The sequence below is a fragment of the Bacillus rossius genome, assembly GCF_032445375.1.
Source record: "Bacillus rossius redtenbacheri isolate Brsri chromosome 4 unlocalized genomic scaffold, Brsri_v3 Brsri_v3_scf4_2, whole genome shotgun sequence".
Taxonomy (NCBI): domain Eukaryota; kingdom Metazoa; phylum Arthropoda; class Insecta; order Phasmatodea; family Bacillidae; genus Bacillus; species Bacillus rossius.
The window spans coordinates 16,234,634-16,259,265 of NW_026962011.1; the positions used below are offsets into that span (position 1 = coordinate 16,234,634).

At 36.8% G+C, this 24,632-nt stretch overlaps 1 protein-coding gene across 1 annotated transcript in view; it reads left to right on the top strand.

The window, feature by feature from the left end:
• LOC134542040 (monocarboxylate transporter 12-like) overlaps positions 1-19,962 on the top strand; it is a 42,171-nt gene extending 22,209 nt beyond the window's left edge. Inside the window, exons 4-8 of the mRNA XM_063385888.1 lie at positions 12-155; positions 4,801-5,223; positions 8,581-8,913; positions 13,619-13,810; positions 15,483-19,962. Coding sequence (XP_063241958.1) covers positions 12-155; positions 4,801-5,223; positions 8,581-8,913; positions 13,619-13,810; positions 15,483-15,601 — 1,211 coding nt within the window. The 3' untranslated portion in view covers positions 15,602-19,962. The remainder of the gene's footprint in view (positions 1-11; positions 156-4,800; positions 5,224-8,580; positions 8,914-13,618; positions 13,811-15,482) is intronic.
• Positions 19,963-24,632: the final 4,670 nt, after the last annotated feature.

The window sequence follows — 24,632 nt, forward strand, 5'->3', positions numbered from 1 at the left end:
TGTGTGCGCAGGGTTGGTGACCGGGCCTGTAATTCGCAGGTACTCCTACAGGAAAGGAGCTCTCGTCGGCGGGCTGCTCACCGCGAGCGGCATGGTGCTCACCAGTGAGGTCACCTCCATCTGGCACATGATCTTCAGCTACAGCTTCCTCACGGGTAAGGACCAGACCCCCCTTCCTTCCCCCTCCCCTGTCTCCAGGGCCGGTGCAAGGTAAATTGGCGCCCTAGGCGAAAAACCTTAACGTCCCCCCCCCCCCCCCGGGCCGGACACCCCAAAAAAATTTTTCCTTGCCTCAAAATACATCACGTAAGCCTAAGATTTTGTCAACAATCAAATGTAAGCAGGCTTGTGTTTTTTTTTTTTACTTTTTTACTTATTACAAATCATAAACAGGTCACCATGGACTTTAAATAATTACTTATATCAATATAAACATTTCAAACTGTTGCAAAAATCCATTTTCATCTAGTTTCAATAATCGTTAAACATATTATATGAGCTGTTATGTGTCGTGCTGCGCCGCCCCCAGCTACTTGGCGCCCTAGGCGGTTGCCTAGTTCGCCTGTATGGACGCGCCGGCCCTGCCTGTCTCACCAGGCGGCTCTGGCTGAATCTTTTGGCTTGTCTGAGGACTGGGATCGTTAAGCTCGAATTACATCTTAAACATGGGCACCTTTTAGAATTGGTTGTATTATACCTTCACATAACATTCTCTAAAATGAAATAAATTGCGTGTGAATAATCGTTACCTACGAGATATATCTCCGCACACTCACACACACACACACAAACACACATACACTCACACAAACACACACACTCACACAAACACACACACACATGTATAATCGGCATCTAGCGTCTTCTGAATCCTACTTTCATTTCTGCATTGTGAAACGGATGAAGCTTCTAACTCAGGGTCTGTAATCTGGCGGTGCAATCCATAGTAACGACTTAATCTGTAAAAGTAAAGTGTAGGCTTTACAAAGAGGCTATGTGCAACAGGACCTCCGTGATAATAGTGGAAACAAACCACTTGAACTCCGTGCTCATAGTTATGGATTTGAGTCGTGCCAGTGGTAGGGATGGAATCCACAACATTCGCCACAAGAACCTGACGAGTTAACGATCACGGCAATCGAGAACACTACGCGACGAAGAAAGGCAAGCCTTGGGGTTATCAGCTGTGTGCACAGTTGCATGTCAAATGTGCTTGTGCTGGAAACTACTATGTCTCGCATCTGCCGACTAGAGATAGACAAGTGAAAACAATTTACACTTTTAAAACAATACAATATGTGATACTAGGGCGTATCAATGTGTATCGCAATAATGTAGATGAAATAAAAAAAACAATTAATGACAACATGTAACAGAAATGAAAGCATTATCCATTTATTACTTTTCCCCATAACTTACATGCTTGTCGAGACACTTGTCCCAACGAAGGATCAGATTGATAAATCCCCGGAGGTTGCGGGAAGAGCCACATTCGCTCGGCCCGTTTGAGTTCGACGTCATGATTCAAACTTCTCACCGCCGATGAATTTCTTCATGGTCCAAACATATGGAAATCGGAGGGTGCCAGGTTCGAGCTGCGTGGTGGCTGCTCCAAAACTTCCTAAACGTATCCCTGCAATATTTCACGAACAGGGCGACACACATTGGTACGGTTAATACAGTATATTTCCGTAAACTTCCACCTTCTTCGAACGGATCCCTCCAACTATCTTTCTTTCCTTTCGCACAAATAAATCTTATCACAGCTTGTTGCTCCTCCACAGTTAACAGTGTAATCACTAATGCCATTTAACCGGTGACCGACGAACGCTATCGGTACATGGAATCACGAGATCTCGCATTGCGCCCAGTTATTAGCGACCTCTATTCCTTTTTTATTAACTAATTTAATTGTTACTAATTATTTTACTTCCTGAAAATTGAAATGTCCTTTACTTATTGATACATGTATTTGTGAAGGTGAATGATAAGCAGGAAAACTGTTATTTCAAAGCAAAGCAAAATTATTTTAACAAATTAAATTAATTTTAAGGTGTAGACCCTAATTATTTAACCATTCAGTAATGGTTTGTTAATTTTTAAAACAAGTACTTTAAATTGAACACCAAATTTCAATTCATAATGTTTTTTATACATCTGCCCTTGATTTTAAGGAAACATGCAATGCTTTTTCCAAAATATTTTTACATGGTTGTACCTTGTATCATGCTGAGAATAATGAATGCTATAGTAAACTAAATAAGTAAATGTTATCAGAAAACCAGCTGTCTCGAATGTCCAGTACGTGTAGATTAGTTACTGCAGCCACTTTGGAGGTTACATTTTACAACTGGCGGAAGTGTACGTTGTGACCAGAATGAATAACTTATATAGGCCGGTTATTTTCGAAGTCGCCATTGAACCACGAACCAGACACAAAATCTAGTTTAAAGTAGGCCTATATTATTGCACCATCTGGCAAGATACACATTTTATGTGTTCTTATTTCGCTAAGGGTGACACATGTCACAAATCGTTAACAGCTTTGTTGACACTCGTAATTCTACCATTTTCTAGAGGCCCACAGTTGTATTTGAATTTAGCGTGAATGCCTAAGAAGAATTGTGCTAATGAAGCACCTAACTGCACTAACGTTGCATTAACTTTGTCGCTTAAACATTTTCCCCCAAATCCATACAGTAACTAAATAGAGATATGGTACAGATCGTATTTCTAAGAAAAATAGTTTGACAACGGCGGAAAGATGTTTTGGTAATGCGATATCTTCTGACAACTCTGACACGTATGACATATTTGATGGATGAGAGTAAAGTTTTAAGCTTTTAGCCGTGCGTTGTAAAAAAAAATCATTGGATAAGACGTCAAAATAACATAAAAATACAAAAAAACTACGTTTACAAATACACATATTCATGATAATACAATCTACATCATTCACAAATGTATGATTAACTGCCGCCGCCTTCCTGAGAAAACATAGAATTTTTTATGTGTAACTATAATATTTAAAATAGTATTTTTTGCCTTCATATAACATTTAGTGAAGGTAAGTTTTTAATCGTATGGAAACATTTTAACTAGCTTTTACATATAGACCTATAACCAATCACAAAAAAAAAACCGGTTTTAAAATACTACAAAAAAAAAGTTCTAGAATTTTCTTAAATAACTTTATTGTGTCAAAAAGTTTAAAAAATTAAAATTGGGCAATCTGTTAATACAGAACACATAATACCTTTAAAATATTTAAAATCTGAAGCAAAACTAAAGTTTTTTATGACATAGTAACAGAAATAATCAAAGTTGTATAGTAAAATATAAAAATAACACGTGAATATACTTTTTATCACTGTTATTTGAAACTTGGAGAAATAAATATTTTACTTAAATGGTGTGGTCAAAATAAATATAATTGGTTTCAGACACGATATAACATTTAAATAGACTGATGAAGCACAGCAATAAACATGTATTATTTTTGTAAAAATTCGGGTTGGAATATCGACAAGCTCGGCTTGTCATGGATATTCAAACTCAGCTGTTCCCATAACAAAAGAAAAAGGCTTGGTTGATGCATGCACTTCACAACAGTGAAACTGTTTCTGGTTGGAACATATCTGGGCTAAACTCTGAACCTGCAACTGATCATGTTTTTGCCGTGATAGTATGGCTTATCTACCTGTCGTGCTACTATTACTACTGATGTGTCCATAGTTTGTGGACTGGAATTCCTGGTGTCCTGCAACTTCATGGTGGTGAACATGTAACTACATGACTATCATGATACTGTCTCTGGACGGGACAAGGTTGGACCAAAGGCTGTACCCAAAGCATGTTATTACTGTGATACTATGGCTTATCTACCTGTCGTGCTACTATTGCTACTTATGTGTCCATAGTTTGCAGACTAGAATTGCTGCTGCCCTGCACCTTCGTGGTGGCGAACACATTCTTCACGACCATGGAACTGTATTTTGCCGGGGTAGGGTTGGGCTAGGTGCTGGACCCATAGCTGATGATGTTATTTATGTGCAGTGTTATTTCTTTACCCATTGTGCTATTGGTGTGCCCGTAGGTCTCAGACTGGGCTTCCTGGCACCCTGCACCTTCGTGGCGGCGAACACGTACTTCACGACCATGGAACTGTATTTTGTCGGGATAGGGTTGGGCCAGATGTTGGGCCCATAGCTGATGATGTTATTTCTGCGCAGTGTTATTTCTGTACCCATTGTGCTATTGGTGTGCCCGTAGGTCTCGGACTGGGCTTCCTGGCGCCCTGCACCTTCGTGGCGGTGAACACGTACTTCACGACCATGGAACTGTATTTTGTCGGGATATGGTTGGGCCAGATGTTGGGCCCATAGCTGATGATGTTATTTCTGCGCAGTGTTATTTCTGTACCCATTGTGCTATTGGTGTGCCCGTAGGTCTCGGACTGGGCTTCCTGGCACCCTGCACCTTCGTGGCGGTGAACACGTACTTCACGACCATGGAACTGTATTTTGTCGGGATATGGTTGGGCCAGATGTTGGGCCCATAGCTGATGATGTTATTTCTGCGCAGTGTTATTTCTGTACCCATTGTGCTATTGGTGTGCCCGTAGGTCTCGGACTGGGCTTCCTGGCGCCCTGCACCTTCGTGGCGGTGAACACGTACTTCACGACCATGGAACTGTATTTTGTCGGGATATGGTTGGGCCAGATGTTGGGCCCATAGCTGATGATGTTATTTCTGCGCAGTGTTATTTCTGTACCCATTGTGCTATTGGTGTGCCCGCAGGTCTCGGACTGGGCTTCCTGGCGCCCTGCACCTTCGTGGCGGTGAACACGTACTTCACGACGAAGAAGGGTCGCGCGGTGGGGCTCTCGCTGGCCGGCACAGGGATGGGACAGATGCTGTACCCGCAGCTGGTCACCTTCCTGCTGGGCTACTACGGCTTCAGCGGCACGGTGCTGCTGCTGGGAGGTCTGTCCTTGCACGCGCTGGTGGGGGTTGCGCTCTTCCAGCCGGTGGAGCGCCACCTCAAGGTGCCGCAGGACGCGGAGGTGGACCTGCTGTCCGTGGAGGAGAAGCCACCGCTGCCTGCTGTCCACACGCCGGCCTTCAAGATGAGGAGGAACGTGTCGAGCGTGTCTCTGGCCAGCGTCTGCAGCACCGAGATGGGGGATGTCGTCATCGACGACGACCACGGCAAGACGAATGGTGAGTGGGCGGTTCCCATCCACTATGGGGCTTCTGATATGATATCATGTGCTAGTATGTTATCTCCTTTCTGCTTGTATGTTTTGTTGTACTAAATGATCACGTAGACGGAATACAGAGTGTCCATATAAGAATGCCCCAGTTTCAATGGTATATTAAAACAGTTTAATTTATGGATCAAATTGAAGGTACTAGACTAACCTAGTTTTTTTCTTACAAATGTTCAATATGTACACCTTTTAGTTATACGGTACACATCCAACCTAAAGTTCAATTCTTCCCACACTTTGGTTAACACATCCAGAGTAATGGAAAAAAAATAACCTGTTAAATTCTGTCTCTTAATTCTGGCCAGTAATTAAGTAGCGGCGGAATGTAGACACGATCTTTTATAAATCCCTAAAGGGGGAAAAAAATGCACGGTGCTATGTAAGGTAAGCTCTGTCTTATCAACCATTACGACCAATCCAACGGTCAGGGACCTGGACGTTCAACCACTCTCGTACAAAGAATGTCCATTGGGGAGGGGCTTCATCCTGTAGTTAAATAAAGTTTACCGGTTCACCCTTTACTAATTCCTCAAAGAGCGATTCCTTCGCATTGCAAGCGAGAAAACAAGAAAGCAGTATTTGCGCATGCACTTATTTAAAACATTTGAGTTACTTTTTAGTTGTGTCCTTGAACTAACCCTCTACAACGCTTTCAGTTGATACTATTAAATTTTGTAACTGGGACATTCTTTTATGGAAATACTGTATTTTTTAATTACAGAAGAGTTGCTTGATTTTGCATCCGTTCTTTATTTTATTGCAGTTTGGGAATACTTCCAACCTTTAATTTCAGATAACTGTATAAAAAACTACATATAAAATACAGAAAATTAAGAAGGAAGCATAAAATTCATTTGAAGTACCCTAATTTGTCATATAAAAGACTCCGAAAGGTTTCATTACCATACATAAGTAGCAATCCAAATAGATTTTGACACTGTAATAGTAGGCCTTTAGGCTACATACCATATTTAAAAATTAGTTATCTACCAAGTTATTGACTCGTGCCTTATATGTGTTTCACTTAATAAACACTAATCGTCCAACCGGTATGACAAAGCCACGAATGTTGGCATGTGTGTAACATGGCAGTCATTACTGTGAACTGGATGGGATATTTCTAAGTTATTTTTTTTTTACCAATGCCTTTCTGTACTGTTTCATCTCGACCTCATTTCGACAAGGATTTTTTACAATTACTGTAAACTTAATGAACTGTTTACCTACTGTTCCCTATCACTTAGCAGGGAAAGTATTCCCTATTTTTAAGGTAATACGAAAACACACACCTCTTGTTACAACGTTTTGAGCCAATAGAATACTTTCTCAAATCATAATCTTTCTAATAATTACTCTGCTAATGCTTTTAGCCTTGTGCTTATATTATACTTAATGATAAATTTAGTATTTAGAAATGCTAATATTTAGAAGAGTGTTCGTCCTTACAATAACAACTATCGTGGTCATTAGAGCTAATAGGTAGTTGGTAAACTAACCTAAACATAGGCATAATCTCTTTCCTACAAACTATATTAGTGACAGACTCTAAGTTAGAACAATGATATAAGATGGTACAATGGGTAAGTTACAACATAGGATCAGTTAGAACATTGTTAGTTTCAAATAATTTTCAGAATTCTTAACATTTTAGGTAGAAAAATGCAAGTAGGTAGCACATGGGTACAGTAGAACAATAATTGAAATAGAACATTGAGTAAGGTAAAAGAAATTGTCAACCGAGCAAATTTGATTGAAAAAAGTGAGTATGTATTTGTGGGTTACTCCCAACTGTAAAACTCACTTATTGTCATACGTTTGAGATGAAAGATCAGTTTCTTGTTTACGGAGATGTATTGGATGGCAATTATAGATTTGAAAAAAAAAAAACGCACTTATAAGTAATGGTTGTGTGAGATTTATTCAAACACAATGTCCGACTAAACTTTTGGAGTATTGAGTCGCTAATTAAGTGGTCCGGAATGCACTATAATATTAGATGTTTCATCACATTTATGGTAGAATTTTCGTAAATTATTTTACTTTTATTATTTCATGTTTTTGCACATTTATTAAAAAATATATATATCATTATAAAAAAATATTTAATTGCTTATAAAAGGTTTTTACTAATAAAAATATTCTTTATTAGTGTTATTAAGGAAATTTTAAGCGACATTTATGTTATTCCTAGCATGTACGAAAGCATAAAAAAAATCGAATATAATTAGAATTAAAATTTTGCGTGGTTGTCGTATTTTAAATATTAATTATTAGTATATAATTCATTAAATAAATAACATTGTTTTCCAGAAACCATAGAATACAAAGATTTAAAAAAAATTTAGATGAATCAAATTATTATTATTTACAAATAATTTACTAAACAATATATTTTAAGAGGAAGGCTACATAAATACGGTTAATCCGAAACTGTAAACACAGGATAGCATTCTCTCAGTACATGCTAAGACAGACATAAGAATTTACCTTAAAGTTCACTAAAACATTTCCAAATATAGTTTTGTAAAAAAAAATTTTTTGAACAGTTACGTAGGGTTATATAGTGCATTTATTAGAATGCATTTATAAAACATTGTGAGGTTGAAGTACTAGACAGTAGAACAGCAGGTGGTGGTTGTCACAATCCATATCCACAACAAAGTGTAAGAGAAATTAGGTAGAAGTACTTGTCAGTAGAACAGCAGGTGGTGATTATCACACTCCACACCCACTACAAAGTGTAAGAGCATGTGAGGTTGAAGCACTAGTCAGTAAAACAGCAGGTGGTGGTTTGTCACACTCCACACCCACTACTAAGTGTAAGAGCATGTGAGGTTGAAGAACTAGCCAGTAGAACAGCAGGTGGTGGTTGTCACACTCCACACCCACTACAAAGTGTAAGAGCATGCAAGGTTGAGGAACTAGACAGTAGAACAGCAGGTGGTGGTTGTCACACTCCACACACACTACAAAGTGTAATAGCATGCAAGGTTGAAGTACTAGACAGTAGAACAGCAGGTGGTGGTTGTCACACTCCACATCCACTACAAAGTGTAAGAGCATGTGAGGTTGAGGAACTAGCCAGTAGAACAGCAGGTGGTGGTTGTCACACTCCACACCCACTACAAAGTGTAAGAGCATGCAAGGTTGAGGAACTAGCCAGTAGAACAGCAGGTGGTGGTTGTCACACTCCACACCCACGTGGTTGAGGTCGAAGCACTAGATAGTAGAACAGCAGGTGGTGGTTGTCACACTCCACACCCACGTGGTTGAGGTGGAAGCACTAGTCAGAGCCGGTGGCTTGCAGGCGGCGCCGGCAGCGAGGGCGCGCTGTCCTCGTGCTGGGAGCGCGTGGTGCACATGATGGACCTGGATCTGCTCCGGGACCCGGTGTTCGTGAACCTGGTGGTGGGTCTGGCCATGGCCACGGCCGCCGGCATCAACTTCCACATGATGTTCCCCTTGCACCTGCACATGGCGGCGGGATTCTCGCTGAGCGACACAGCCTCCTGCATGTCCACGCTGGCCGTGTTCGACATCGTGTCGCGGCTCGCCGTGCCGCAGGTGACGGACCGCCTGCGTGCCAGCAGCCGCGTCACCTTCCTGGCGGCGGCGCTGCTGCTCGTCGCCACGCGCTCCGGTCAGTGCCCTTCCACATGCCCTCCAGCACAGTCGCCAGACACGTCTCCTTGGGCTTCCTACCATTTGTAGAGACCGGAAAAATCGCGGTTTTCATTTCGCGATAGGCTAAAATACAAATAGTCATACCTCATCACTGCCTCTCCGCTATTGGATCACGACTCACCTGGATGACTCTGGGCCAGTGAGAAACACCCCGACCAAAGCTTTATCGAATCACAGGCTGCGACGTTGAGACGTCTCACAATACAGCAGCCAATTGACCGAGTGTTCTTAGAACTGTGGAGTTCATCCTAGAGGTCATTGAACCCGCGAATTTTTCCGGTCTGTAACCATTTGTCATTTTACGAAGCTCTAAACTTATATAGGCTACTTGCTGCCGTCACCAATTTTTTTAGTCGCCTTACGAGTAACCATGCATATAATTACTAAAAACACTTATATCTCAGAAAGTTCTATCCCTTTTGGAAATCTATATTGGCGTCACCAATGATCTTTTGACGATATTTAGAATTTAGTATCTATGCTCTTTCGAAAATCTTTGTTTTTATTTTTTAAATATGCTTATATCATAGAAATTCATAGTTTTATTTTTAAAAATATGTGTTTTTTTTTTTTTTTACTTTTGTGTACATAATCTTATACCTTTAAACGAGCAATTCTTGTATATATATAATCTGAATCTCGGAAACGGCTCCAACGATTTTCATGAAATTTAGTATGCACGGGGTTTCGGGGGCGATAAATCGGTCTAGCTAGGATTCATTTTTACAAAGTGAAGACTCATTTAAATAAAACCTTCATGAAAATAATCAGGTTTCCGCTCGTCCCACACGTGCTGCTAAAGAAAGATGCTTGCAAAACTTGACTAACATTATACGAGCATAAAAATCTTATGATTTAGATGCGTTACAACGTGTGGCCGGTGAAAAAAAATATTATTCATTATTCATCATTTCATTAGTATGTAATTCGTATTTAAATATAATTTCTAAAAAACACAATTTACCAACAAAAAAAAAAAAAAAACGAGCAAAGCTCGGTCATCCAGGTACTTAATGTTTGTATGCCAGAAAGTTTTGTTTTGGCAGATGTGCTTTTTTTTTAATTACGCCCTTTTGAATTTTTATATTATTTTTATCTTTTGTAGCACTTAATATCATGCTGCTAAAATTATAGGTAAATAGCAGAGAAGAACCTAATATATATAATTTTTTTATAAATTTTTTTTTATGAATTCACACACACACATGATATGTATATATAATCAGATATAATTTTTATTTCAACAATATTAAAAGAAGTTGAATTTTTAAATAAAAAATTTGTGTATATTAAATTAAAGGGTTTGTTTCATTCTTTTTTTTTTTTCAACGTGCGCTTCAGGCACTTTTCAGCCTCCTAGTAAACGGTTTTATTTAAGTTATTGCGTCTCCGCTTCTCCCGCTCTTGTAAACCCGGCACACGAGTGCTCCCTCCCCCCCCCCCCCCCTCCACATGACAAAGACACTTCCAGCAGTGTCCGGCGGCTAGGGCCGGGTCGGTGCCGGCAGGCCCGGGGCTTATCTCGTTTATGACACGCGCCATGGCCGCGCATATCGTTAACCGCGCTCTTCCAGCGCCCGTGTTTATACGGCCACCTGATTGATTATATCCGCGCGGGAGCCCCTCCAGCAAGGGGGCCCCCTAGGGGAAGGGAGAGGGCTAAGTGCCCGCCGACCACTGCGAGAGAACGTGTATTAACCCTTTAAGTGCGTGGGCGGTGTCTCCCGGGCCGCTTCAGATGACCGTCGCTGCGACCCTGTCGGCAACACGAGGACCCCTTGGTCGCTCACCTAGTGTCGCGGTTTTTTTTTGGCAATCCGACAGCCGTTCCAAACGAGTTCACATGTTAAACATTTTTCAGGACTTCCGAAATTGAGACCACGTGTATTAACGCTACTGCTTTTCAGTCTAGAAGTTTGAGAAGAAAATTACATGTAAAAACGTAATAAAAACAACCTTGTTTGCAAATAACCTAATTTACTTCTTGGGATCCTGTTCGTCACATGATTAGACATATTAAAATATAGTTTACAAACAAACAACTTTACTAATTACAACTCATCAATTTGTACGTTACAAATTTGTTATTTATAAAAATATAGTTGCACCGTTATAAAATTTAATAAAATTTCCAATGTGCAGGATAAAATAGACTTTGTTTTGAAGTATAACGTCTTTGGGAGCGATGAGAGTAAAATTTCAAGGCCGAATTTTAATGTAACTTTTCGAGAAACATTTTTGTGAAAAGTTTCTGATGCGAAGACATAGAATAGGCACTTGCTGGGCTCGTGTTCGATCTCCTTTTTGTGCTATAATTCGTCCCCAACAAAAAAAGAACCAAGCGAGATCGTTGAACGGAAGAATAAGACAGATAGTGTGCGCACGCTCTTGTTTTAGAATATATATATATATATATATATATATATATATATAGGTATACAGTCCGCAGTGAGTGCCTAGAATTTTATATTTGATACCAGCGCGTTCGCTTTCCTCCTTGTTCAACCAGCAGAGTAGAGAGTGCTGTTGAGACAGTCCCTGTATTTCCCGCATAGTTAGCGCTACCTGTTATGATGTTCATGTTTCGTCCAGTGATTTGGCGTGTTTCAAATGTCAGAATTTTTTTAAGATGCACATTTTTTACGGCGTATTTGTTTTAAATTAAACATTATTGATTGATAAATAATTTATACTCCTAGCATTTGTTTTGAAGTGAATGATAATTTTTGTAAATTCATGTCTCTCTGTCGTTCTACCTCTAACGATGTATTTCCGAGTCGAAGTTTGAATTGCCAAATATGTTTCATTTCTATCACGTGTACTGAGTTACACGCGCTGTTTTCAAAGGTGGTTTTATATCTATCCATCTATCTATCTATATATATATAATATATATATTGCTCGTATTTCGGTGACGCAAATCGGACACCAGATATTCATCTCCCAAAAATAAAATTACCGTACTGACCCGATCCCGACTTTAAGACAGAAATTTTTCTCCAAATTTATAAAGATAGATGCACACTTGACTTACGTTATGAAGGCGTTTCAGAAACTGCAAGAAATTATATATATATATATATATATATATATATATATAGATGGATGGATAGATATATCTGGTGTCCGATTTGCGGCACCGGAATACGAGCAAGTTCGTAGAACCAGGACATTTTTCTGTAACACTATTGTGATGACAAAGTAGCAGTGACAGAATGACTGGGATGGGTGAAATGGGGTACCGACGCACGGCAACGTCCGTCACGTTTCACCGCCGGGGCTGGAGCCATTACTTCCATGCTCAGTTCTCACTTCGCCGCTAGCAGCCCTAATGCTTACGAGAAGTCATCGTGGGACAAAAAGTTTCTCAATTCCAGGGGTGACCAGGGTTCGGATCCTGTTATGACCATCCTGATTTCGGTTTGCCCACTGCTTCCGAACTCACTCTTAGACAAGTGCTGAGATAGTTCCTTACTACAGACCAACGGCGAAAATTCACATGGGAGCCCGCGCGGCATAAGAGGTGTACGCGTTGGGTTAACCGATACAACTCATTCTGTTGTATTTCACCCAAATTTTTGCCTATATTCATGCAGTAAGCAGAAAACTTTATAATACACATAAAGTTTTAATGCAGTTTTTTGGACATACGCCATTGCAGTTTTGCACGGTTTGTCATGGAACAGTTCCGAAAATAAAATTAAAACAATATGAAGATAAAAAATCACAGAAAACAACACTGAATCAGCTGATGTCGGACAAACGGAACCAAAAACGAAACTAAACAAGAATTATGGACAACACATGGACGACAGCTGTCTATGAATTTTTTATCTTCATTTATTTTTATTTTCAGAAATGTTCTATGATAAACAGAGGAAAATCTACAATGACACATGATACAAAACACTACCTTAATTTTTTTTAATTGCATGAATCATTTAACATTTAGTAAATATCTGTTGAAAATATTTATGATTGAACAAATAATGCATAGTGTTAAATTTGCAGACACTAGCCATTAACGAATTGTAATGACGAGAAAAATAAAGTGAGCAAGTCTTTCAGCATCTCCAGATATGTGTAGCATCTAACCTCCTTAACAAGCAAATAAATATTTTTTGATGTCGCAAATACACTTATCATACGAAACTCGGACACATAATTGAACGTACAACTATTCAAAACCGCCGCTATAATTTGCTACTGGAACAGCTATGTCGACTACAGAATAATTTTATTAGCATACCATAATCTTAAACTATATAATGTAACTGCTCCGAAAAAAAAAGAAAAAGGAAAAGGCCTTGGAAAAAAATAACTGAACCACGGCTTTGTAACTAATTTTCCGACAAGGAATTTAATTGAAATACTGCCCATGTTTTTTTTGAAAATTGACTAAACCGTTAATACTATGAAGTTTTTTTTTTTTTTTTTCCTTTTGTGTTTTCTTGAACTTTGGTTCTCGTACATCATGCACACAGTTTGGCATCGCCGTGGTTGTTACGCATTTCCGTAGCTTGACTTCCGTCGCATTGTCAGAATCACCCCCAACCAAATGCTGCAATGCCGAGGGCTAAGATGTTAACGCAGGAATAAGTAAGTGATCGTGACGTGCAAGGCGCCACGTTCAGCGCTCGTGTCTGCCGGGTTCGCTGCAGCGCTGGCCGAGGTGCGCGACTACACGACCATCCTGGCGGTGTCCGCCGCGTGCGGCTTCGTGCGGGGGGTCACCGTGGTCAACCTCAACCTCGCCATCTCCGAGAACTGCCCCAAGGAGAAGCTGCCCGCCGCCCTGGGCATCAGCATGGTGCTCAAAGGCACCTTCATCCTGACGTTCGGCCCGCTGCTGGGTGAGTCGCGTGCGCCCTGGGCGGGGGAGGGCATAGCGACATGCAGTGGCGTAGCTAAGGTGACTGGCGCCCCATGGCCAAACTTGAAAATGGCGCCACCCTCATTCATTAAAATAGAGGGAAGAGGGTTCAGCAACCGCGAAACCGTCGCGGCGGCGCCCCCTCCTGCTCCGGTGCCCCTGGCGGGGGCCATCCCTGCCACCCGCTTGCTACGCCACTGGCGACATGTCACCCCCTCCTACACCCCCGCGGAAAACTTAATAATTTCCGATTTTCTCCTTATTCTTTGTCACAATTTACAAAACTTACTGAAGTATTATTTCACTGCAGTGCTACAGATAACAGGAATTTTTGAATCACAAATTCGATGTACTAAATATTTAAATTCCAAATGTAAAATGTACTAAACTCGTAAGTATTAAAAAATTTAATGTTGCCCTCCTCCTGACCTTCATTCTGTATCCGCCCTTGGATGGAGTAATTCCTTTTTGGTAATTGTTCGATATTGGGTGTCCAGTTGTATTAAAACGTAAAATATTGAAAGGAAAAGAAAAATAATTGTTGGTAAGTATAAAACTTTGATAAATGTTGTTCTATGTAAAGTATCCAATTGTATTTTATCGTAAATTTTAAATTAAGTAAGTAATTTAGAATGTGTGTTTTTAAACTGTAAAACCACCTATATATATATAAATTTTTAAGCTATGCAATTTAGAGCCGTGATATAAACTGGATACGCATTGAGGAACATTGTTCACGGGCAGTTGTTTCGTGTAAAGTATCCAATTGAATTTTAACTGAAAATAATAAAATGTAGTTAGCAGTTAAATGTGAAGCGAAATTGTACCATAACCAACACATATTTGATTTTGAATAAAAGAATTGCATATTATGATTAAAACTGAATGCGCAATAATGAAAAATTACCGAGGAATCACTCCAATCCGTCAGAGAGATGCTAAAAACCCATTATTAAACACTCGCTAGCTGGATGAGGTAACATAATGACGTTGCAAACTGTCGGTAATTTTCTGCTACCTTCTTTACTGGTAGGATATCAATTCCTCTAGGGAGCTTATGGTTATTCGGAGCTTTGATTAGTTGATAATAGATATTCCGTTGTGGTTCCCAAACTATTTTATTGGTGACGAAAATGAAGATAATGACGGAGGTGCAAACGTTCCAGTTGGAAGGTTCACTGTTGAGAGGAAAAATTCACGGGAAACGAGCCGTAACTCTTACGAAATATCCTCCTGGTAGCAAGATGCAAGTGCCTTAATTAAATGGTCAAATTATAATTTATTTACTGATCATCTGATGATACGGTCACAGTGTAACGGACATAGAGTCATACCATTATTTTCCTCAGACTTTGGTAGATGTCGCCAGCCGATAGAATTTTCACAGTGTCTCCAGTTAATACAATTTTTTTTTTGGTGGTGTCAGTACCTCCGAGAGTTATTCATTTGAATTCAATTTAGAATAGGATATTCCATCATTTTAGAGTTTGTAAACAATTACCGCGCTACAATATGCATTATTAATAAACAACTTAAAAAATTAACCGGCTTAAAAATACACAAAAGTAACATTAGTTTACTAAAAAGCAAAAAAATAAATGTTTGTACACAAAATTAATACTTAATTAATTTGTTTCGTTTATTGTAATTAGGGATCCTGAGGGACAAGACTGGCAGCTTCCCCATCTGCATCCACATCCTGTCGGCGATGATCCTGGTGCCGATGCTGTGCTGGATCGCCGAGATGGTCATCACCCGTTCCAGGAGGTGACACTGCCTCCTCGTCCGTCAAGGACTCTTCATCCGCGCACCGGCAGTCCATTCCTGCGTGGACTCATGGCGCTCAGCGGTGCGGAAAGGGACTTTCAATTTTTTGCCTCGGCGCTTTCTACCGCGGTGCGGGGACTACTACTCTGCACAGGAAAAAAATCCATCTGCACTTTAACAAAAAAAAAAAAATTCTTTGGTAACCAATGACCGAGAAATAGTTTGTAGTACTACGAGAAAGGTATTGTAAATTTGTACAGCACATGGCTAGGGTTATTTTTACATAATTGAAATACTTTTTTTTTCGAGATATTACTGAGTATTTCTTAGGAAAATTGGCGCAGTATTGTGTATTTGAATTCATGTTTCATTCAGGCACAATTGTTATAAACCAAGGAAAAGATAATCTAGTATTAAACAATGTGACAATTTTTTTTTGTTGTGTCATGCTTATTATGTGCGCAATTAATACTGGAAAGGTTTTCAGGAAACGGTTAACAAATAACTTTAACTATTGGAGTTACTGGGACAACAAAAACCATAAATGCCCGAGTAAGAATCTGAACGCAGTATTACTGCAAAAACTATTTTGTAGTGATTCAGTTGTTTTCATTTAAATGTAAAAATTTACAAATATCTGTAATTATACTTGAATATTTATGTCATACAAGTCATTACTGAAGTCTGTGTCACGTGACTTGTCTGAAATTTAACAGTTCTCGAAGAGAAGAAACTATGGAACCCCATTTCCAAAATGTCACTTTCAAAGCAAAATATGATGTTTGTATACGAATACTCGGCACCACAGGGATTCGCTTACAAAAAACGGTCCACAGAAATACAGGGGCAAGCAATACTGCTTGTGATTACTGTCAAATTTAAGAGAAGTTACATGTCACAGGCTATATTACGTAATCAAGCGTCAGAAATTGTTTGGTTTTTAGTGACCATCAAAAGACTCATATTTGTTGATGATGATTTATCTCCGTAAAGTTTGACTGTTTGAATTAAATATTCTTTGCTTATGTATTATAAATATACTTTCTTACCAGCTCTTAAATACCCCAAAGAGATCGCAGGTGTTTCTTTGTCTGAAAATAAACTACGTTTAAAGTATTTTTCCAATTAAAATAGCAAGAATGAGTTTCAGATATTTAAAAAATTTCATCACCCAAAATATTTTCTTGATAAGTCTTAATTTCTTCTCATAGGGTATGTATATCTGTTGAGATGATATATTTATTTCAATTAAATATATTTTTCATTAACAATTATATAAAAAGTTCTTATAGCTCCGAGTGTCACTATTTTATAAAACAAAGTTTCATTATATTGAAGAGTCTTAAATTAGTAACTGTAGACGTAATGATTTTACTCAAAAGACTGAAAAATAAAATAACTAGATAAAACCATAACAATTTCTAGAAACATTAAATTTTTCCGTAAGTTAATAAATTCGTTTCATTAATTAAATATTACTGAAATATGGCTGTGACCGGGAAATAACTTCAACTACTTAGTTTTGAATACTGACAGATTTTTTCACAGGGCTACGATAAAAATCCCTTATGTATGTGTGTGTATATATAATATATAATAGTAATATTTTTCTTGGATAATTTTTTTTTGTCCTATTACCCCCAAAAGTATCGGAGCTTGGATTAGATGTGATTATACAGTTTTTAGTATAAATATACTGTATGAAAACATTTTAGGTGTTAATTTGAGGGAAGCGGACACTTAAATTCTGTAGTGATGCTAGTACTATCACAACCATTTCGTGGCTCTCCATTTTAAATACGTCTATGTAGCATGACTTTAGTTTGAGGGGATTATTGAATGATGTTATGAATGTGGTGACGGATATTTACATCATTATTATTTACATGTGATGACACTAAATGTTGTTCACAGTTCACGACATAAAGCTACTCAGTTATTGACTTACAAACATTTCACTTTCAGGCCTTATAGCAATGTCCATTTTAGTTTAGAGGGATGTGGGCTTATACTAACAATATAAAATCTCAAAATCCTTTATAATAATGTAAGAGAGTAAATATTTTTTTACATTTTTAAAGTGATTTATATCTTAGAACATATTTTAATGTACCTAATTTGGGAAACTTGCAATTCAGTATTACAAGAAATACAAGAACTTCGTCATGCTAAGTCATGCTGTACGTAAAATTAAATAGTACCCACCCCTTCGCATGAGTATAATAAACACTTTAAAGTTAAATATTTTCGTATATTATTTACTATCCGTTGATATCTAGTCTACCATTGACGGGTTACTCTTATTTAATAATTTCATTTCCTGTGAGACAACCATACACTTTTTGATTGTGTAGGTTTTCAATTTTATTATAAACAAGTCACAGACAGTTGGTTAGAGTTTAGTGTTAGATTATAAAACATTTACACGGGGCTTGAAATATCTTCAACATCTATGTTCTTTGAAGTAAATATGACGAAACTAGTAAAACGCATGCAAATGTGCACATCTGTGTTGGTAAATGTTATTTTTTAACAACACTTGTCGGCCTCTGGGATCAAACCCAGGTATTTTCCGGCAATAATATTTTTATTACTTGCTAATTTTGTCTTCATATCCGATTTTTCGTTGAGTATAAACAGGCATTTCGACTGTAAGAACCCTTTTACGTTACGACCTGAAGTAACATGTTCTACAAATGACTGGTATTACTTACTACACGAGCATGTAAAATTACCTGCAAAGTCTTAAATTGTGTCTTTTTTTTCCTATTTCGGTCTACGTAAAATTAAAGAAAAAGAAAAATGTTATGTTTCTATTTTTATTAGTTTCCCTATGACTGATATATTTGACTTATCATAACTGATATTTGATCAAAGGTTATTCCTACAAGGTTGGAGGCCTAATAGTAAAAAAAAACTGTTCTTTGATTGCTAGGAAAGCAAGAGAAATTAACGAAGTAAAGAAAATACGAGATGTGCAAACTCGCATCCACGCTCACGTTATTATTTTGGTTTTTATCATAAACTTAGAGCCTTCCTATTTAATTTGTTACGTCAAAACCCAGAAATAATACATTTATAGTCTACTGATCTCGCCAAAATAGCAGTCATACCCTGAAAAATTTGGAAGGTATGTAAGGAACTGTAAAAAACTTTGTTTAAAAGAGTGTAAGCCTACATCATCAGTGTCAATGTATTTTACAAGTGTACTGATATATACTTGTTATTTACATAGCTTTATTTAACCGAGTAGTAAACCTCATATTCTATATCATACATTATAACTTACTTATTACTTGAGTATTTTAATTAGAACTGACAGAATGCAAATACAGTTGTAGCGATGCTAGGTACAACTTAAAAATGGTTTTTAAGTTTAAAGTTTGTTAAAAGTCTGGTATCCAACCATGTGTTCAAAGGCTCTTAGCTAAAGAGTAATTATGATGATGACAAAAGAACTGGAGTGCAAGTTATTATATATATTCAGTAGTTTCATAATTATTTTTTGTAATTTGTCATGTATGAAATTATTTATGGCTGTAAATAGCAAATAAAATGTCTTTGTTTAATTTAGTATAATTCTTAAAATTGTATTGTAATCCATTTGGTCACTTTTTTATGGCTTGCTCTGATTCTATGTAATATTCTTGTGTGAAAGCATTTGTTATATTTAAACGAAGGCCCGTATTATTACCGAACTAGACATAACTCTCATAGTATGTCCACATTTTAAGTCTCAATGAAACATTGGCTGGAAGCTTCATGTCTTGCAGAGCAACCATTTAAACTTTAAAAAAGAGTCTTTTAATTAATTATGCCAAAATAATAAATTTTCTGAAATGAAAAACACTTTGCTTGAGGAACAAGAAAGCTCTGTATGCTCTACGCAAGGTATTATTTTTGCATCGTCAAGCTGACAGCATTCGACAGCATTCACGTGGTATATCTTTCAAGAGCTCGCTTACTGAATGTTGCAAGTACTGCAGGTACCTACACTGTAAAAAATATAATTTTACACAAAATAAATGTGGCAGCAGAGCCTCTAAAAAGCAGTAGGTGTAATTTTACACTGACAAGTGTTGATGTAATATTTTAAATTGTGTTCAAGTAATAATAATAATATAAAAATGTAAAAGTACGCCTGATATGTTTTGGTAAATATGTCCAAACGTTTGGTGTATTATTACTCTGAGATACTTAAATTTACACATGCATGCATGCATATGTATTTCTACTACAGTAGTCAGATAATTTCACTGCATTTTTGAGTAAAATTAAACTAACAATTAATATGTTTATTTGTACTACTTCCCAATTATATATTTTTGTAACTTATAACTGTTAATAAAGAATGTGTATTTTCAAGTAAATGTTTATTTTATCCCCTTTAATTGTTCATGTAATCATTTAAATGCCTGAATGTGTTAGATTAGTATCCAACTCACGAACTTTGGAATGTTAGTTAACCGTTTAAACCACTTGACCATCGTTCAAACTAATAAACCTGTAATTTGTAAACCACTTTCGTAACATAATGTTAATTATATAAGGTTTCGTCAGTAAAAATGAGAAAATACACTTTTTTTTGCAGTTTCTTGGTATTTGTAAATTTACTCTGACAAATATTATGTACCACAATTTAGTTTTATAGAAACATTTGTTCACCAATTGTACTACTTTTTCAAAATAACACGAAACAATAGTTAAATTTCAAAACCTATGTATCTGTAATTTTAAAAATTATGTTACAGTGTAAATTACCATAAAAACAAATAAAAAGTAAAGTGTTGTCCAGTATCACTTGAAAACGTAAGCAACATATTTATCGAAAACCTCTTTCAGCAAGATGTCTTTAATTGACGTATGGATTTTTATGAGCCAACATATGGGTGTACATATGGGTGTTTTTGGGCTGTTGATAGGGCAGACACTAGAAACTACTTGTGAAAATTCGTATCAAGTTTATTGGCTGTAGAAACCAAATTGTTATAAAAATAGACGTAATTCACAGGTAAGTATAAGAGCTGCTAGCCATGTCTATCAGCCACTGTGTATCAGCGTACTCCCCAATATAGAAAAGGCCAACTTTAACTGCACAGCATAGCTTATAGACCATTTACTAACGTACAGTAAAAACGAGATCAGATAATTTTTTTGGGCCATTGTATTAACGGCATTTTTTTTAAAGAAATTTTAAACTGAAATGTCAGGCGAATTCACTGGAAAACATTCTCTATCCAATATACACTAATCGCTTCTCCAGCAGCATCTAGAGTATCATTTAGTTACTTGGCTGATCAGCAACTTGCATCGCCGAGTAAACGGAACCCTTGAATAGCTCCGCCTACCTGGGCACACACAGGATGTGCAGAGCATGAGAATAAAACGTGAAATTTAAAAACTGCTCAAAATATCTGAGTGGAGGCTGTTTGTGAAAAAAAAAAATCAATAATGGTAGGGTAAACTGACTGTAGATTTAGTTTTTTTAAACTATAACTTTGGAAAAGTTAAAATGACTTCAAACGGGTGGTTTCGAAACAATTGTAATGTATGAAACTCCCGGTGCAGTAGCACCGTAGGTACGTAACTCAAATCTCATAATTTCTTAATAGAAGATGGACTGATTTTGCGCTAGTTCAGAGCCGTGCGCTTAAAGGCTACACTGCACTAGATGCACCAGCGAGTGTCGCACTTATCACTCCGCCTCACTAGCCTTCTGTGATGACGTTACATCCATTCCGACCCTGCACAGTCCGGGAGCATGCGGCCATTCACCATATACCAGGCAAAGTGCAGCATAAACCACTATAATCTCACGGCACGAAGTAATTGCACGCACTGCAGCTTGCAGTTGTAATAGCATGGCCTCCTTGCCCCCTTCCACCTCTCTCGGACAACACAAGCGCGAGTAAGCGCAGGCATAAATAACTCTCTGCACATGTGGTTTCAGGTGGCATTCCTCTTCCCGCAATGGCAAAACATCTGCATTCAGGTCCCACACGTCACTCTCAGGCGGTTCAGCACTGAAGTGGGAAAATAAAATATGAATGGCACAGATAACGTCATACGTACTTTCTCTGATAAGTTACCGCAGTTAGTGAAACTTCGTATCAAAAAATTCAACTGGCTGTGCCGGCTCTTACCAAAAAAATTAAAGATAAAGTTTACTTTTCGTCTTTTGAGTTTGTATCAATCTTTTGTCCGAAGATTTACCAATGTAATCAAAAGCACTTGAAGCAATTAATTACACTCACGTAAATGTAATTTGTAAATAATAAATTCTTTCGATCAATATTTCTGAATTCTTAACTTGTGATTTGGTGTAAAGAAAAATTGTATGCACTAGTCATGAATCAATAAAACTTTCTGCATTGACATTCAGAAATACGTATTGCTTAAATATTGTATAACCTCATTAATGTGCCTACTGCATGTGGCGTCACACATGTTAAATGCTTTTAGCAAATCTGCTAGCAATCAAAAAGTTATGTTGAGACCGCTTAATACACCACATATTAGTTCTACGATTTTGATAGATGGATCAGGGGAAAAAAAATTCCTCATATAGAATACTTCAGAGTAGCAACAAACAAGGAATCCTAACACTGTAGCAACTTAATTTATCTGTCTTCTGGATGTCATTGGTTTCTTCCTAGTAAATGATATAATACAGAAAGTAGTGAATTGTAAATAATTTAAAATGCTTTTACATAAGACTGAAAATTTTGTTGGATATTTTCTTGAATGTTAAAAAATATTGAAAAAAAATAAATTAGATTGTGGACTCAATTGAGAATTTTACTACTCTACAAAAACATACTTAGACTACTATTCAGAGATTACATTATAAAATTACTACTAACACACCTACAATTACAAATAAAAAAAATATTGGGTACATAAGAAAAAGAATAATTTTTTTGTGTACACTTAAAGACTGTTAAATCTACACGAGCCTAGTGCTGAAATTTGTAAATCAATCCTTTTTTACTTTTCAAAGAATATTTTTTCCTGCGTCACATTTATAGTTTAAGTTAACAAATGAAATAATAAACTTAATACAATGTAAAATAATATGAACATAAATATAATATGTGTTTATTGTAAAATAAAAAATAATTATATAATTAGTTCTTATTGGGTATGTTTTACAAATTAGTTTGCTTTAAAAACACTCTTTAAAAGTTTTGTATATAGTGTAACACATTTTCTTTAAACTTAAGATACATCTGAACGAGGTAACGAAATTTATGACGTTTCACTCATTTTGCATATTTTAAGGTCCATAAGAGCTTATTTTCCGGGTGCTACACCTTGAAATATAAATTAATATTCAGCTACCTTTAAAGTTATGATAAATATGTTTGAACGGTGATAGGCACTAAAAAAATTGACAGACATCTTCAAAGATCATCATTTGGAGGTTTATTTGATGTCATTGTTTCGTGTGTGCCGGTTTTGCAGCTAAACGACATACATCATTTTTACTGGAAGATAAGTCTTGTAATGTTTTTAAAAGAATTTTACTGCCTGAATGAAACGTTTTGATTATTTTTGTCAAATAGTACGATAGTAAATATATATCTATTTTTTTTCAGATTTCACTTTCATCGCACAAGTAAATAAATATTTTCTATATAACTGAAAATGATTCTTGGCAAATAAATAAATAAATGAAATAACCAAATGAATTTTGATTGGCACAACTAACACTGCGATTTGGTACATGTTTTTTTTCTTGTCAGGAGAAGGAAAAAATAATTTTGTAAGGTGCTTACTCAGTTAACGTAGTTAAAATTAAATGCTGGGTTGGCTAATTATTTGACGTAAAAATTAAGTTACACACAAAAATTTTGCTTAAATATCGGAAAAAGTTTGTTTACTACATTAAAAAATTAAGCTGGTTTGTTGATTAGGTTACTTCAAAAACTTCAAAACCAGAACATGCGAATTCCAGGGAAATTGCTAGCGAAGGTGACTTCTATAAAGCATCCTTTTTGATCCTACTCAAAGACTGTTGCTTCTTCAATAAAATAAAATGGAGATATAATAAAAAACAAAACAATTTATCGTCTCCTATTCAAGAACTATTCGTTTGTGAAATCACTTAAACGAAAAATGTTTAATATACATTGCAAAATATTTTTAAAATTACCTCTTTGTACTAAAATGTTTGTTGTTCGCTACCTCAATATGGTGTTACGTTTCTGTTTGTAAAGATGAAACATTCATGACATCAGGTCTTAAATATCTGAATACATTCCATTAGTTGACATAAAGTTCATTGATGAGCGTTAAGGGTGAGAGATAAGAACAGAAATAGGCAATACTGGTTTCAACGGTTTTTTATGCCATGATAATTTTGCAACATTACATATTGAAAATCTGCCTTCATTAAGGTAGAAATCAAACATCAAGAGATATTCAAAGAGAAAAACATAGTGTCTTTTCACAGTATAATTTCACAATAGTGGTCATAAACAGAAATTAATTACATAATAAACACCAATGACTTCACAGGTAAAATTTGTAGCTGCCATTACCTCTTAACTTAAGCCATTTCACTTAATTGTAAACTAAGAAATTATGTATCGAAATAAAATTTTGAAAATTAAACGAAAGATAATTGTTTATGGCCTGAAATTTACATTTTATTTATTTCGCCATTGGTTCACATAAATAGTTTTACACAATGGTATGGGACACGTTTAAATAATCAATTAAATGCTACATATACATCAAGTACTGTGGTAGGGTCCCCGACCTTACAAAATATTTTGGCATCTTGCGTTAAAAATCTAATATTTTAGATGATTTACTGTTTAAGTTTTATCATGTAATTGCGGTGTGTCAAGTTTAATGAATTCTTCAAGTTACTTATTTTAGGTTTATTTTTACAGATGTTTCGTAATTTAAGTTTTAAAGAGCATAAGTAATAATTTTTTTAAAAAAAACTTTATATCAGTGAGTTTTACGATAGTCGCCGGTCTTAGGATGGGTCGCGCTAAAACTGTGCTGTGAGAAGTCGCGGGTTC